The following is a 15,052-nucleotide window of genomic DNA, read 5'->3' on the forward strand; positions in this document are numbered from 1 at the left end:
CCAAGCTTTTAACCACCAAGCTACACAGCCTTTCACTTCTTCTCATTTTTTGGTCTGTATATCATCCTACTAATGAAGCTCATTAAGGAGGGCATAACATTACGGGCATGTTCACATTGATATAATGAGTAAATATGAAGTCACTGACAAGGATCAACACATAAATTCACACATTTGCACACAGATGTCAGAGGGGTCAAAATTCTGGGGGGGGGGGTGTGGGTTGGAGAAAAACAAAAGAGAAATTAGGGAAGGAGGCAAGCTCGAGTCACAGAAATGGAACAAACCAAGCCCTGGCCTAGGGAGAGCCAGCAGAGAAAGGTCGGATTCATTCCAAGAGTCTTCCAGTGGGTACTTTTCAGTCTTGCCCATGCCACGAATGAAGCTGGGCTAAAGAGGCAAGTGGCATGGTGGTCCTTTGTCTGAGGGGCACGGGAGTACCTCAAAGTACATATTCTTTCTAGAGGCAAAGGACGACATCCATTCTCCCTCCCCTGGGAATCGTGCCCTCTTGAGAATCTGTCTACTTTGCAAGTTATAGCAAGAAACTTTCAGCCCAGGCCTGGAGGCAGTTGATAATCAATGAAATGGGATGGCAGATTACTCCCAGCCAGGGTAACATGAGAGAGAGGCAAGCTCTTAGAGACTCATGCCTCAGGGATCCTTCTTCGGTTGACACATGGCACAAAAATGCATCCTTTCTGTTTCTCAATTCAGATGCTTTTTCCGCTAATCATTCTAGTGGATTTCCTAATTCTATTCCACCAAAAGAGGCCGCCCCATACCAATTATCTGTCTTGAGGAGGAAATCTCGGATACATCTTCCAGATGCCTTCTAAATAATTTCTTTGCACATAAGAAAAGAAAGACTGTGCAGACAGTGACAGAACCATTCTAACCTTCTTTTGTGGTTGAACTAATAGGACAAACCCACCTGTATGGTGGTCCAACAACAGTCAGGACTGATTGATTATTCTGCACATTGTCTTTGGGTTGGTACCATGCTCATGTCCTTCTTACCTCCTTTTTCCTTTTTCTTCTCTTCCTCTTTCTTCTCTCCTGCCTTCCATTTCCAAAATGGTTCTGGAAGGGCCAGGGAAATGACTGTGATCAATAAATACAAAAGGAAGAGAGGGAAGCAATAGGAGGGCAGGGTGTGCATGGGGTGAACAGGCAGAGACATCCTTCTGCCTTTTTTTCACAAGGGCCTCATTTTCAAGGCTGCAAGGACAGTGCCTGCACGCAGGTGCCACGGCCGTCAGCTCCATGCAGACTTGTGCGCAGAATGGTTCTGTCACTGTGTGTGTCAAAGGGCACACAGATGGCTAGCTCAGTTGTTGGCATGGAGACCATGTCAGAGGAAGTGGGTGCAGGTCGACTGGCTTAGACGATCACACGTGGACCGCATAAGAAGTTAGCACCCCGGACCTTCATCATCTATTCTAGCCCTGAGCCTCTGAGCGCTTCACTTTGTCAGACCTAAAACCATTGGCATGGGCCAGAGGTTCTGAGTTGGGGGGGATTCTGTCCCAGAGGGCACATCTGGCAATATCCAGAGACACTTTGGTTTGTCACAACTTGGGGGAAGGAGTGTCAGTCACATCTAGTGGGTGGAGGTCAGAGAATGCGGCTTAACAGCCTACAATGCACAGCACAGCCTCCCAACAACAAACAACTATCTGGCCCAATGTGCCAACAGAGCCGGCGTTGAGAAAAACGAACACGGGCAGCAATAACGAAGGAAAAAGACCCGAAATAAGTGAACGAGAACTATAATGCACACGTCCGGCTGTTCCACAAGGACAACGCCAAGCGTGTTTCTTTCATTCACTCATTCAGCAGTAGTTCAGTGAGGGTCACCAGCACATCCATCCTCGTTCTAGGTGCTACGGATACAGAGATAGACAGGAGACGAAAGGCCTCTGCCGAGCATGGAGCTTACTTTTTAATGAGGGAAGACAGGTAACCAGCAAGATAGTTTAAGCTATGAGTAAGTGTCCTCATGGTGCTTACAGTCTTGTGATTTGTCCTTCAAGACACCATGATCACTCTCTGGCCTTTCATGTGGGTTCTCAGTACCCTGAAGAGAGCAGCAAAGGAAAATAACAGTGGGGACCTGCCATGGCCAGGCTTCATAAGGCACTGGGCATCAATGTCACACCAAACCCGTGTGCCAGATTTTTGCCTCATTTTGACACAAGCCAAGTGGCTTCTTCTTTTTTTTCAATGTGTATTTATTTTTGAGACAGAGAGAGAGCAAGAGAGAGCAGGAAAGGGGCAGAGAGAGAAGGGGACAGAGGACCTGAAGCAGGCTCTGTGCTGACAGCAGCGAACCCGAAGTGGGGCTCGAACGCATGAACCATGAAATCATCACCTGAGCTGAATTCGGAAGCTCAAGCGACTGAGCCACCCAGGCACCCCGTAAGTGGCTTCCTCTTGAGCTGAAGTAACGTGGCTGACTGTAGTCACCTAGCTGAAAGGGGACATGTCACAGACCCAGTCCCACTTTCTTCCAGAGTTTGCTCTTTTCTCAAATACCACCATCCCCCAACTTTGAAGCTTTGTGAAGAAAGAAATCTCCTTTGTGAGCACATGGCACTTAGCCTGGTCCACAGGAGACACTGGAGAAAATATGTGTTAAAGGCCTCTCTCCTGGCAAAGCCCCCACCACAGACTATGTGCCACCTGAAGGCAGAGGGGTGGCCTTCCCAGATCCTGTGGCTTCTGCTCACTCGGCACACCAATGCCTGGCACCAGGCAGGGACCCAAGGGGCTCATGCCACCAAAGTTAGAGATGGATTTACTGCGAAGCCAAAGAAGCTGAGGGCCTTCACTCGTGTGGTTCCCTGCAGGGCTTAGGTAGGGCCCTGGCCGTGTGTTCACAAGGTCATAGGTCTGTGTGAGTCTTTAAAAAATATTGTGGGGGGCACCTGGGTGGCTCAGTGGGTTGAGCATCCGACTTCGGTTAGGGTCATCATCTCACAGTTTGTGAGTTCGAGCCCCACATCGGGCTCGCTGCTGTCAGCAAAGAGCCTGCTTTGGATCCTCTGTCCCCCTCTCTCTGCCCCTGCTCTTTGTGCGCTCTCTTGCTCTCTCTCAAAAATAAATAAAACATCAAAAATATTGTGAATTCTTCTTTTTCTTATTGAGGGCACCAACATGGTATTAGCCTAGGCCCAGATCTGCCCTGGCAATCTTAACATAATGATCAGACTGTCTTGTAGGACCTTTTATACCTGGATTCCCTTGTCTTATTCTTATCAAGTCCACTTCCCCTCTTTCAATATCTGTCTTTGTTTCACCCCCTGCCAAGGATTTTTTTCTTTCTTTTTTTTTTTTTTTTTTTTATCTGCACCTGCCCTTAGCGGGTTTTCCTCCTCCCCTTCCATCTGTGAGCTCATAATGACAAAGAACTCCATTTCTGATATTATACACTTACTAGATACTTGACATTTTCTCAACAGGCCCGTTCATTTCTAGATCTACATATACTGTGTGACAAACTTAATAGATATCTAACAGCCACAGATACATTACAAAGTATATAGAAGATGCATATTCAGAGGCATATATATAGCCAAGGAGCTAACTATTCAGTCCAAATTTGATGGCTTATTTTAGAATTAACTCAATCCGTTTCTTATAGACTAAAATTTCAAACAGAAAATTCTAGAAATAGCCAAGGTAGAACCTTTAGAACTTTCCAGAAGGCATGATTCTTATCCATTTGTGGCATTTTTAAAGAGAAAATAATAGCACTGCCACAAAACAAATGTATTGTTTGTGATTTCTCTCACAACAGAGTCAGTTTTGCTAAAGAAAGAAACATAAAGAAGGATACATGAGGGTGCCTGGGTGGCTCAGTCAGTTAAGCGTCTGACTATTTCAGCTCAAGTCATGATCTCACAGCTCATGGGATTGAGCCCCGCGTCGGGCTCTGTGCTGACAGGGTAGAGCCTGCTTGGGATTCTCAATCTCTTTCTTTCTCTCTCTCTCCCCCGCTCCTCTCTCTCTCTTCCCACCCCTCCCCTGCTTGTGCTCTGTCTCTCTCAAAATAAATAAATAAACTTAAAAAAAAAGCATACATGAAGAAAACTGTGGTCATGTCACATAAAAAGCACTAGTCCAGTATGGGAGGAATTGGGGGGGGGGCGGGCAAAATGGGGAAAGGGGGTTAATGGAACAGTGGCAGATGGTAGCTAGACTTTGGATGGTGATCACTTTATACTTCAGACAGATCTCAAATTACAATGTTGTATGCATAACTTACATAATTTATATACCAATTTTATCTCAATAAAAAAGTTACGTGTGTTTTTAATAAAGCCAGTTTTGTACATTAACTTTTGTCAACAAAAGTACATAGTTCACAAAATTTCAAATAGCCATAGTAGTGCCTAAAATAGAAGCCTGAAATCTCAGAATTTCTGCCACTCCCAGTCTCCAGTTTTAATAATTAGGAAGATCGCCAATGTATTTGAATTGGGTCAAGTCTTAAAATGTTTCTTCAATTTTTTTTTTTTGGAGTAAGTATATATTCATACAACCCTAAATAATGCAATTATTTATCTTCTTGTGAGTAGACGGTCCACATGGAATTGCACTGTGCCCTCTGAAAGAGTAAAGGAAAACAGGGAATGAGGGGGTTGGCCTCATGGGTTGTGTGGAACTTCATGTGGGTTGGGGAAGCTGTTGGCATATATGCCCGGGGCCTCTGGGTCTAGAGGGGAGTAAAATACTGGCAAGAAGTAAGGGTGGTAAGGATGGGTCTAGGGGGCCCACGTGGCTCTCACCTGTGGCAGCCACAAGTACCCCGTGTGGTAGGGAGGACACACGAAGTATGTGCCTGGGTAGCTGCTGGGCGCCTAATACGATGGTGCTGCTGTGTCCCCTCACTGGTCCTGTGAGGCTAAGTACAATGTAGTGTGAGGCCAGGGGTGCCCAACCAGAACAATTTCCATCTCCCAAACTGTCACGGGGAACATCTGTCATAGTCCGGAGACACGGCTGGTTGTCACAACTGAGAGAGGAGGCTGCTGACCTCTAGTGGGAGGAAGCCAGGGATGCTGCTAAAACATCCTATAGGGTCCAGGCCGGCCCCCACAACAAAGAGCTATGGGGCCCATACTGTCAGCACTATATTTAGTATATCTATCAGTATACAGACTAAAGTATATTTATGTCCTCTGAGTCTTTCTGACAATGAACTTGTATGCACAGCCGTGATGCTGCCCTGAGGGAGAAAATGTAAATAGTGGCTTCTGACACCTGTGATAGGAAACATGAGGAAATTAATGTACTAAGCTTTCTTCTACCCATCTTCCACTCAGTTCTATACTTACATAAGTTATATTTTAGTTAATATTGTTTTAAGAAGTACTCTCTATCCTGAAATTATAATTACAATGTTTTATCATTGTAATTCTAAATTTATCATTTTAAAATAGAAACAGCTAATAATTTTTAAAATCTTCCCTTAAAAAAAAACACAAAAATGTCCCAGGTTTTAACTGGAAAAAAAAAATGTTTTTTCAGAAAAAGAAAATATATTGGTCAATTATTGAAGTGTCATGCCATATATATATATATATATATATATATATGTGTGTGTGTGTGTGTGTGTGTGTGTGTGTATGTATATATACGTGTGTATATACGTGTATATATACGTGTGTATATACGTGTATATACACACATATATATATATGTAAAACCCAGAAAACAAAAAACAAAACTGGTACAAAAAAGTGTTAAATATACAAAACAGAGCAGAAACAACTTTTTGGAGGAAACACAGTTGTTTAAAATGAAAAAATAGGGACGCCTGGGTGGCTCAGTCGGTTAAGCGTCCGACTTCTGCTCAGGTTGTGATCTCGCGGACCGTGGGTTCGAGCCCCGCATCGGGCTCTGTGCTGACAGCTCAGAGCCTGGAGCCTGTTTCAGATTCTGTGTCTCCCTCTTTCTCTGACCCTCCCCTGTTCATGCTCTCTCTCTGTCTCAAAAATAAATAAATGTTAAAAAAATGTTTAAAAAAGAAAAAATAATAAATCACACATTATAAAAATAAAAGTATTAATCACAGAATGATAAACTTCCAAAGCCAAGCAGTAATCAGAACAGGATAGAAATGGCTAATCTTTGCCAACTGTGAAAAGTGTTGGTATTAATAAAAATATTAAAATAATGTTTTTCTTTTTAAACAGTAAAATACTCCTTGCAGACATACGATTCAGCAATTCATCCTTAATTGTTAGAAAATTGTTAAAAATGAATACATGTTAAAACTTTCATTTGACCAAATATGTATTTGGAAAACATACACTCTGTTCTTCTTAGGGAGGATGATCTTTTATTCTACTTTTGAATTATCAAATGTAAACTTAAAAACTGCACAATTATAAGATTATAGCCTAGCAGTCACTATAAAGTCCACAAGTTAGTTAATGCATCTGAAATAAAACAGTAAACTGAATCCAGTGACTATCAATTCCTACCTGTAGTTTGTAATTTTATTCATCAAATATTATTCACTTTATCAAAATAAACACACATTTGTGGCTAATGACTAAGTCAAGCCAGAATGGAAAGTTTAAAATTTAAACAGGAGCAGTCTGCACTTACTCACAGTCTGGTGTTTTAAAAACACTGATCCCTGTGACCCTTCTTTAAAAACAAAACAAAACAAAACAAACAACCCCCCCCCCACAAAAAAAGAAGAAGAAAGTACTGAACACGTCATATTAAAATACAATTTTCTATGCAGTGTCTACATTTTTACCATTTACTGATGAGCTATTAAACTGTAGTCTGAAGTTGAATTCTATATATTACATTCACCAGGAAACATTTACAAACATTTTTTTCCTCAAGTTGTTTTGAATACAATATAGTGGAGAGATAATCTGGAAATAACTAGATTTTTACCAGGATAAGTTAATTCCGCCCAGAACAAATAATAACTCCTGGACCTACTCTAAAAATAGGCCATTGAAATAACCGATGAAAACGTATTTTCAAGACAGGAAAGTATCCAGGATGAAAAGTTGTAACACTGAGTTCTAGAAAAACTTTTCAGGTGGGCATCTGAATAGGGGAAAAGTTAAGATCTGACAAAAAAAAAAAAAAAACACCTTTTTTTTTTTTAATCCTTCAGTTCTTTTATCACTTAATTCTAATATGAAAACCATAATTTGTCATTAAAGACTTCATTATTAAAACTATGGTAAAAACAAAGTGCAGAGATGTACCTGGGTTTATGGGAGAAGAATGATTTTGTTTACTCTCAGAAATGACCTTGCACGAGACCTGAACTGGAAGTTATCTAGAAACCCAGGGAAACACTATTTGGTTCTCTTTTTTAAAATGACCTCAGATTTGGGAAGCTCATCAAAACTACATAGGATGTGACAAATTCCCATGCGGACACCATTATCTCTCGTCCCACACAAACCAGTCTTGGTTAACTGGAGTACAAAGCGTTCCAACGAAACCGCTTTTGTGGAGGCAGAAGAGTATGGTGATTCACACCACAAAAACACTGGCTGGAGCGTCAGACAGAAATGGAGCCCGGTGTCTCTCTGCAACCTATCACCTTGTGACCTTACCCAGTTACTGAGTCTCCTCTGAGGCTGCAGGTGGTTGTATGCAGCGCAGGACAGAAACAAATGTGCTTCATAGGCACATCTTGTATTAAATTAAAAAAAAACGCATATATGACATTTAGTACAGAGTGTGGGATACGTCACAGCCTTCAACAGGTGGCAACTGGAATTGCTATGATTACAAACAGCAGTTGAGTAGAATGTGTCACTTTCTCCTTGTTTTAGCAAGCAGGCCACGTGACTCTAGTATGCAGGGAGCGTAAGGTTATGCTAACACTGTGGGAAAATGTCATTCTTAAAAGAAAAGGTTAAGAGTAGACTTTTCAATGGCTCAGATGACTCACATGTACAAACATGGACTTGCCCTTGATAAGGGTGATGAAAAACGAGACATCAATGCCAAGGGTGACTGGGTTGGTGTCACTTCCCCGCAGGGAGTTTGGCATTGAGACAGACAACTAACGGCTTACAACCTTTCCTGTCTTACAGCGGCCAAGAATAAAAGGTGCATGTCATACTTTAAAATGACTGTAAAACCACAGGAGGGATGGTCTACGCGGAACAGGAAGTATTTCTCAAGGAAACCACAGGAAAGCCAAACAGCCTTCAGAGAGACCCAAACAAGTGGAGTCCCTATTACAGCTCACAGAACTAAAACAATCCAGTTTACTGCATTACCTTTACTCCGAGAAAGTCAAAATAGTAACTGTTATCTACAACTGTAGCATATGAGGAAGATGGTGGGCCTTACTACAGCTTTCAACCCCAAACTACATGTAGAAGGCGGGGTCGAGTTTGCTTCAAAAACACTCCATCTATTAAAAAAAATTGTTTCGGGGCACCTGGGTGGCTCAGTCAGTTGGGCGGCCGACTTCGGCTCAGGTCATGATCTCGCGGTCCGTGAGTTCAAGCCCCGTGTCGGGCTCTGTGCTGACCTCTCAGAGCCTGGAGCCTGTTTCAGATTCTGTGTCTCCCTCTCTCTAACCCTCCCCCGTTCATGCTCTGTCTCTCTCTGTCTCAAAAATAAATAAAACATTAAAACAATTTTTAAAAATTTTTTTAACGTTTTATTTATTTTTGAGAGAGAGACAGAGAGGGACAGAGCACAAGCAGGGGAGGGGCAGACAGAGAGGGAGACACAGAATCTGAAGCAGGGTCCAGGCTCTGAACTGTCAGCACAGAGCCTGATGCAGGGCTTGAGCTCATAAACCGTGAGATCATGGCCTGAGTCGAAGTCAGCTGAATGGACTGAGCCATCCAGGCGCCTGGTCACCCCATCTATTTTAAAACAGGAGTATACAACACGGAGAGAGAATGCTGCAGAAAGACTGAGCTCTGCCTCCCAACAAGCCACCTGGCCTGGGAAACGCCTTTTGATGCTCTGGACTTCACTTTGCTGCTGGGTAAAACCAGGAGGTGGCACTAGGGGAGCAAGTCACTGTCACCTGGTATTGCTGGGGAAGCCTGCCGAGATCCCATCATTTTCAAAGTTTTGATAGGGAAGGGCTGAGACTCTCCAGGCTCCACAGACTTTTCTGCTCCCTCCTGTCTCCTACCCACCCTTTCCTGAAGTAACATAACTGACAGACCCCTGCGGACGGGACAGTCTACAACACAACCTCTAAAGCACCATCCAACCCTGCCTTCATATGGTCATACCACTAACTGCTAAAACTGTCCAAAAGTGTTGTTGAGGTCATTAGGATATTTATACTTGAGATAAAAGAATAAACTGGAAAATTAAACGCCATTAACCTCTAGGATTATGAACTGTGTACTGCGTAGACTGAAGGAAAATAGAGGATTTTTAAATTAAGATACAAGGTAACTGTATCATTGATGGTTTTCAGTAAGAGACAAAACACAAAGTTATTTACCTCTGCCTTATCAGTACGTCTGATATTTGTATTTATATTGTCCTAAATAATTTTTAGGCAAATTCATGGTTTTGAAGTTATTTTTATGACATGTTTCTAAGGTCATGAAAGCCATGGTATGAAAATGATTCACAGGGTGAGGACGGTAGAGGACACAGCTGGTTATAATGGAAGGAGAGAGGGGAGAGGACGTGGTTTCCCATCGTCACCTTCTCTCACTTGTGATTTCAAGCACATTACCCTGGGTTTCATGCCATACAGGCCTTGCCGGGAGTTGAGTTACCACAACGTAAGGGAACCACTGAACACCTGGGTATATATACTAACTTTACGAGTCAGCGGATGGCAGCTGTCTCCCACTTTGCCCATAGGTGTGCAAATCCTTATGCTCTTAACCCAGATACTAACAGCACAGCACATGCCTCCACCACACTGGGGGTCCTTGTCGCAGGCCTGAAAAGTAACAGACAGACAGATAAATACAGATAGCAGGGAAGACTCAGGCTAAGGAAATCCAAAATTAGCAGTAAAAAGGGCTCTTTAAATATCCAACCACTAGGATTTTAATACTCACGCATAAAAAATAACTGTAATCTTCATTTTCTTGAACATATTTAGAATAAAATCTGATCAGAAGAGATTTTCCTAGTTTAAAAACAATGGCCTACATAATGGTCCACACATTATGAAAATCTTAAATCAATACACATAGAAAATGTTATGTGTGTTAAAAAACGCACACAGAAAATCACCTCTCTTTTCTAGGATTTTGTGGCTGAATTGGCTTTGAACTTGAAAAACGAGGCTACATTAGTCTTATACCATACATGGCCATTAGGAACTACATAAATGGAATCAAAAGATTTTATGACTATTAACTGCAGAATATGTTGGGCCCAATTTTAAAAAGGGATTTAAGTGGTCTCTAAATCTGGCATGAAATGCTCCAGACCCATAAAGGCACTGATGTAAATTTTAAAAGTGCTCATTCTCCCTTTCAAATATTTGCATTTTGGTTCATGAGACTTGATGTTTCTCACACCACTGACTTGATTTTCACCATTTCCTCTTTAAAGAAAGAAATTTCATGGGTTGGGAATGGACAAACCAAGACTTCTGTCTTCTGTTATGCTTTTTTGGGGGTAAGTAACCTACAAAAAGGAAATTATTGGCTTAGGATATACATATGTGTACATTAAAAATCAGTGGAACTATTCTTTAAGATTTATCCGATTTAGAAATGCAAACGACAGATACACTTATCAACAATGATTACTCAGGCCATCTGTTCCCAATATAAAAATTGTAAATACAAGTAATTAAAGAATCAACTATGGAGAAATTTTCATACTCTCTCTAAATGGAAATAAATAATGCAGTCTAAATTTATTTGCATGAAAGTAGATCTAAAGGACAATTGTTCCTTCCTAGAACCAACAAAAAATAGGAAGCTTAGTTTGAGTGGTGTGCAATACTCTGTTTTGCTAGAGCTAAGGTAAAGCATACTGTACTGTATGTGTAAGAAACTAAAAAGTCTACAATTTAGACAGAAATTCAAATTTTTACATTTACTGGAAACAACTAACGCACTCCTCCAAAGTTCTTTTTCTTCAATGTTTTGGGGCCAGTCCCAAGTTCTCAAAACATAAATATATGAGCACACCCTTGTTTATTATTTTTCTTTAAAAACTACGAACCATCTAGCTCCAGGGTTGGTTTATTTCCCTCATGAGAATTTTTTTCTCATTCTATTTAAGGCAACTATCTGATCAAAAACTACAGTTTTCACTTCCGAGTGTTAGGACATTTATATGAAAACATCCAAACGTTTCTATTTTCCAATTTTTATGCATTTGCCAGAAATCACGTACATGTGGCCTTTACATTCCGTAAATGAGAGGTTCAGTACGTGATCTTTTCCAATACGTTCTTAACAAATCTATGTGGAATATAAATCAATTTCAAATGAACGACATATATTACAAAAAAAAAAAGGTAAATATTTCAGGTGGAGGTTTCAGGCAGTATTTTATATCAACAGATGCCCAAGACCCAGAATTCTGAAGCCCCACTAACCCTTTTTTATACGACAATCAAAAGCCAGCCAAAATCTTTTAAAAATTCAATCAATCACTTGGATGTTTAACATCCTGAGGACGAGAAGTTACTAAGTTTTTCATTTGGCTCCAGATGGTTCCTGTCACGAAGACATAACTACATTTCTTTATTGCCATGTCGCTTAGAGAAAATTTTTTAAAAAATCACTGAGGTAAAACAACAACAAAAACAGTACATGTAAGTCCACGCTAAACCTCTCTAACAGATAAACATTCAATGTGATAAAATTTCATTTTTGTAACAAAAAACTTCAGTTCTTGGAAATATTTACAAAGAATTGCATAGGTTTATGTATTTTTAATTAGACAGCTGTTGCCTAATGCCCCGCATCCTTAACCCATTGCAGATCTATTCAAATAGTGTTGTCCTGTGAATGGAACAAAAAGATACTTATATTGCAGAGGAATTCTGGGCTCAGAGGATTAGGGAGAAATTTAAAATGAGCCAGCAGGGGAAGAGGGGAAAAAAACCCCAATCATGTTCCAACTCATATATTAAAAAGACCTGTAAAAACTTTTTTTTCCAACCACACTGACAAAGCTATTCAAATACATTTTGTAAAAACCTCTATTTTAATAAATACCACAATGCTTATAGTACGTATTGGATATAACCAAATACTGTTACTGTGCAAGGTCTTTCAAGATGCTATAAACCCTATTAACTAACTTGGGAGAGTGGAGCTTTATTTTCTCAATACAATGACATTTCCCTCAAATTTAAATATTTCATTACGCATCATCTGTTCAAACATAAAAGGTTTATTGAAATCCCATGATGTGCACTTAGATAATTGAAGTAATTTCATGGAGGTGTTAATTTAAGACTTTAAAAAAAAAAAAAAGAGTAAAGCAGGTGAACAACCAGGAAATGGTAGCGGTTTTGCATCGTTAATGTTAAAATAGACAAGATTTTTAAATTTTGTACTGTAAACTCATCCTTCGGGTCCACCCAGAGAAAACTGTTGGTAGGAGCAGGAGAGAAAACTGAATCAGCTCCTACTTCCAAAAATGATGAGGACAACTTCTCAAAGCTGAAACTAACACCTACATTGCAACCTACTCCATAATTATGCCGGGGCACTGGAGGCGCTTTATCAGGAACTGGAAATGGAGAACTTTTACAAGGAAAACCTCAAGACGCTGGGGGGGGGGGGGGGGAAGCCCTGGAAAAATAAGGAGGTGCCCCCATTGCTTTTCAAAGCGCACACATGGCCTCGGACCAAGTTATTTCTAAGGGTTTCTGCGGAGGAAGCCAGAGTAGCAAATTCCTTGACCATAGGACAAGTCTCAGGATTGGGGGATATTCGTCTTGCCCCTTTGCATTTCAGAAAGGGCCTCGCAAATTGTAAGGTTCGAGGCTGGAACTTCTCAAAGAAGTACTAGAGAAGACTCTGAAATCAAACTTCTTTCAGCTTAACAGAAAAACCGACCAAACTCGAGGAGAGAGCTTGTAAGGAGATCGGACGGAAACAAGCGGGAGAAGGTGGTGATAAAGGAGGTGGGTAACACTTCGCTCACTTTTTCTTCCAAGGCGCACCCAATGTCCCGGACCGTCTGCCGCTTTTGGAGCAGCGCACCTCTCCCAGCGCGCCAAAGGGCCACCGGGGCAGGTGTCCCTGCCCGGGGCGACCCTCCCCGTGCCGCTCCCCTCCTGACCCACCCCCCACCCCCGGGCGCAGCGCGGGCGCGCATCCCGGGCGGACAGGTGCGTCCGGGGCCTCTTACCCCAGTGATGACGGCGGCGTCCCCGGCGGGGGGCGTGAGCAGCAGCGGCGGCAGGAGCAGCAGGAGCAGCAGCGGGGCGCAGCGCGGGCCCCTCATGGCGCCCTCGGGACTGCGCGGCGGTTGGGGGCCGTTGCGGGGCGCGGGGCCGGGGCGCGCTCGCTGGAGCGCGGAGCGGCGGGCGGGCGGGCTGGCGGGCGGCTGGCGCGAGCCTGCGGGCCGTTATAAAGGCGAGCCCCGCCGTGACTCACGCCGGCGCCCGCCCGGCAGCACGCGCGGGGGGCACGGCGCGGGCACACACCCCACGCCCCACGCGCACACGCGCGCCCACCCCGGCCCGGCGGCCCCGGGACGAGCACGTGCCGGCGCGCGACTCCCCGAGCCCCCGCCCCGGGCGCCACGCAGGCAGGACCCCCCGCGGGGCGCCCGGCTCCCGGCCCGCGCCTCGCCTCCAGCCCGCCGCCGCCTCTCACACGCGCCCGAGCCGCTTTGTGGTCTGAGGCACGCTCGTTCAATGTCCTGGTTTCCAAAGCTCCACGTGCTCGACGCCTAAAACTTGCAGCTCATTTGCTGAGCAGATGTTTAGGGAGCGCCTACTACGTGTCAGGCGCTTGGACACCCGGGGGAGCGGGGAGGGGAGGGACAGGAGCCTCGGAACCCTTTCATTTGTTCTGCAGGTCTTCACAGAGCGCCTGCTGCATGCCAGGTACTGCCACTGGGGTCTGGCCTCATGGTCCAATAACCGAACAGAAAAGGCACACATCAAACAAATAAGCCAGGAAACGTGGAAGACAGGAAAAAAGAACAAAGGGCGAGCAAAATCACCCCTAATCCCACATCCCTGACGACACTGTGGGGTTTGTCCTTCCAGCTGTGGGAGTCCAATTTCTTTCTTTCATTTCTAATGCTTTCCCTTTATGTTCACATCTGTTCCCGACCCTCTCCTCTCTGATTTTCCTCGCATGCATTTCCTCCTTTCTTTAACATTGCGCCAGCTTCAGGCTGAGCAGTTCAGGATGATGCCAAAGGGAAATGAGAACGCCTGGCTTCGGGTGCCAGCCTGAGGCCCCTTGAACTGTAGGTAGGCAGCTCTCTCTTTTACTTTCCAGCCCAGGAAAATCACCCCTCGGTCTTGGAAGATGCCACACAGCACCACTGTGATTTGTTCATTCGTGTAAATATGAGTGGAGGGCCTACCGGGTTCTAGACTACCCATGGCAGGATGAGTGGCAGATTTGCCCTCTGTCTCTGACCCTAGTTCCAAGGATCTCCAGCCTGTTTTCCTTCAGTGAAAACAACTTCAAGAAGACCCAGCTGTGGCCACTGCCAACATTGCTTACATCAAAATTTTGGGAAGCCCAACTTTGTTTCTGAATGTTAGAACCTCTGGCTTTCCCTGGTCCCTTAAGGACCAGAAACTGTTGAAAAGCAGATGCTTCTTTCAGCCTCTTTAATAAATGCAGTGAGGAGAGTTGGGACAAAGTTACTTTCAGACTGTGGGGTTCCCCATGCCAAAGCATTCAGACTAAATGTGGAAAAAAAAAAAAAAAGGATGGCAATTATCTGAATGTTAAACAGCTGAATATTTGGAAAACCAAATCTTTGAGTTTTAAAAGCTTTCTTTTTTACCCGTGGTTACGTTTGAGAAGCGTCCTGGAACAGAAAAGAAAAAAAGAATAAAACTTTTTTAACTTTGAAAAAATTGTAAAAATTGGACTCACAGTAAAGTAAG

The 15,052-nt window shown here is 43.3% G+C and overlaps 1 protein-coding gene across 2 annotated transcripts in view; it reads right to left on the reverse strand.

Annotated features, from left to right (window-relative positions):
• The window catches only part of PROK2 (prokineticin 2), a 28,755-nt gene extending 14,752 nt beyond the window's left edge, over positions 1–14,003 (reverse strand). The window contains exons 1-3 of one of the 2 annotated variants that reach the window (XM_049642716.1): positions 13,324–14,003; positions 9,806–9,931; positions 1,021–1,083 (exon numbers count right to left, since the gene is read on the reverse strand). In XM_049642716.1, the coding sequence (XP_049498673.1) occupies positions 1,021–1,083; positions 9,806–9,931; positions 13,324–13,419 (285 nt within the window). In that variant the 5' untranslated portion in view covers positions 13,420–14,003. The remainder of the gene's footprint in view (positions 1–1,020; positions 1,084–9,805; positions 9,932–13,323) is intronic. The other variant, XM_049642717.1, reaches the window with a different exon arrangement.
• Positions 14,004–15,052: the final 1,049 nt, after the last annotated feature.

Source organism: Panthera uncia, chromosome A2 (assembly GCF_023721935.1).
Source record: "Panthera uncia isolate 11264 chromosome A2, Puncia_PCG_1.0, whole genome shotgun sequence".
In the NCBI taxonomy this organism is placed as follows: domain Eukaryota; kingdom Metazoa; phylum Chordata; class Mammalia; order Carnivora; family Felidae; genus Panthera; species Panthera uncia.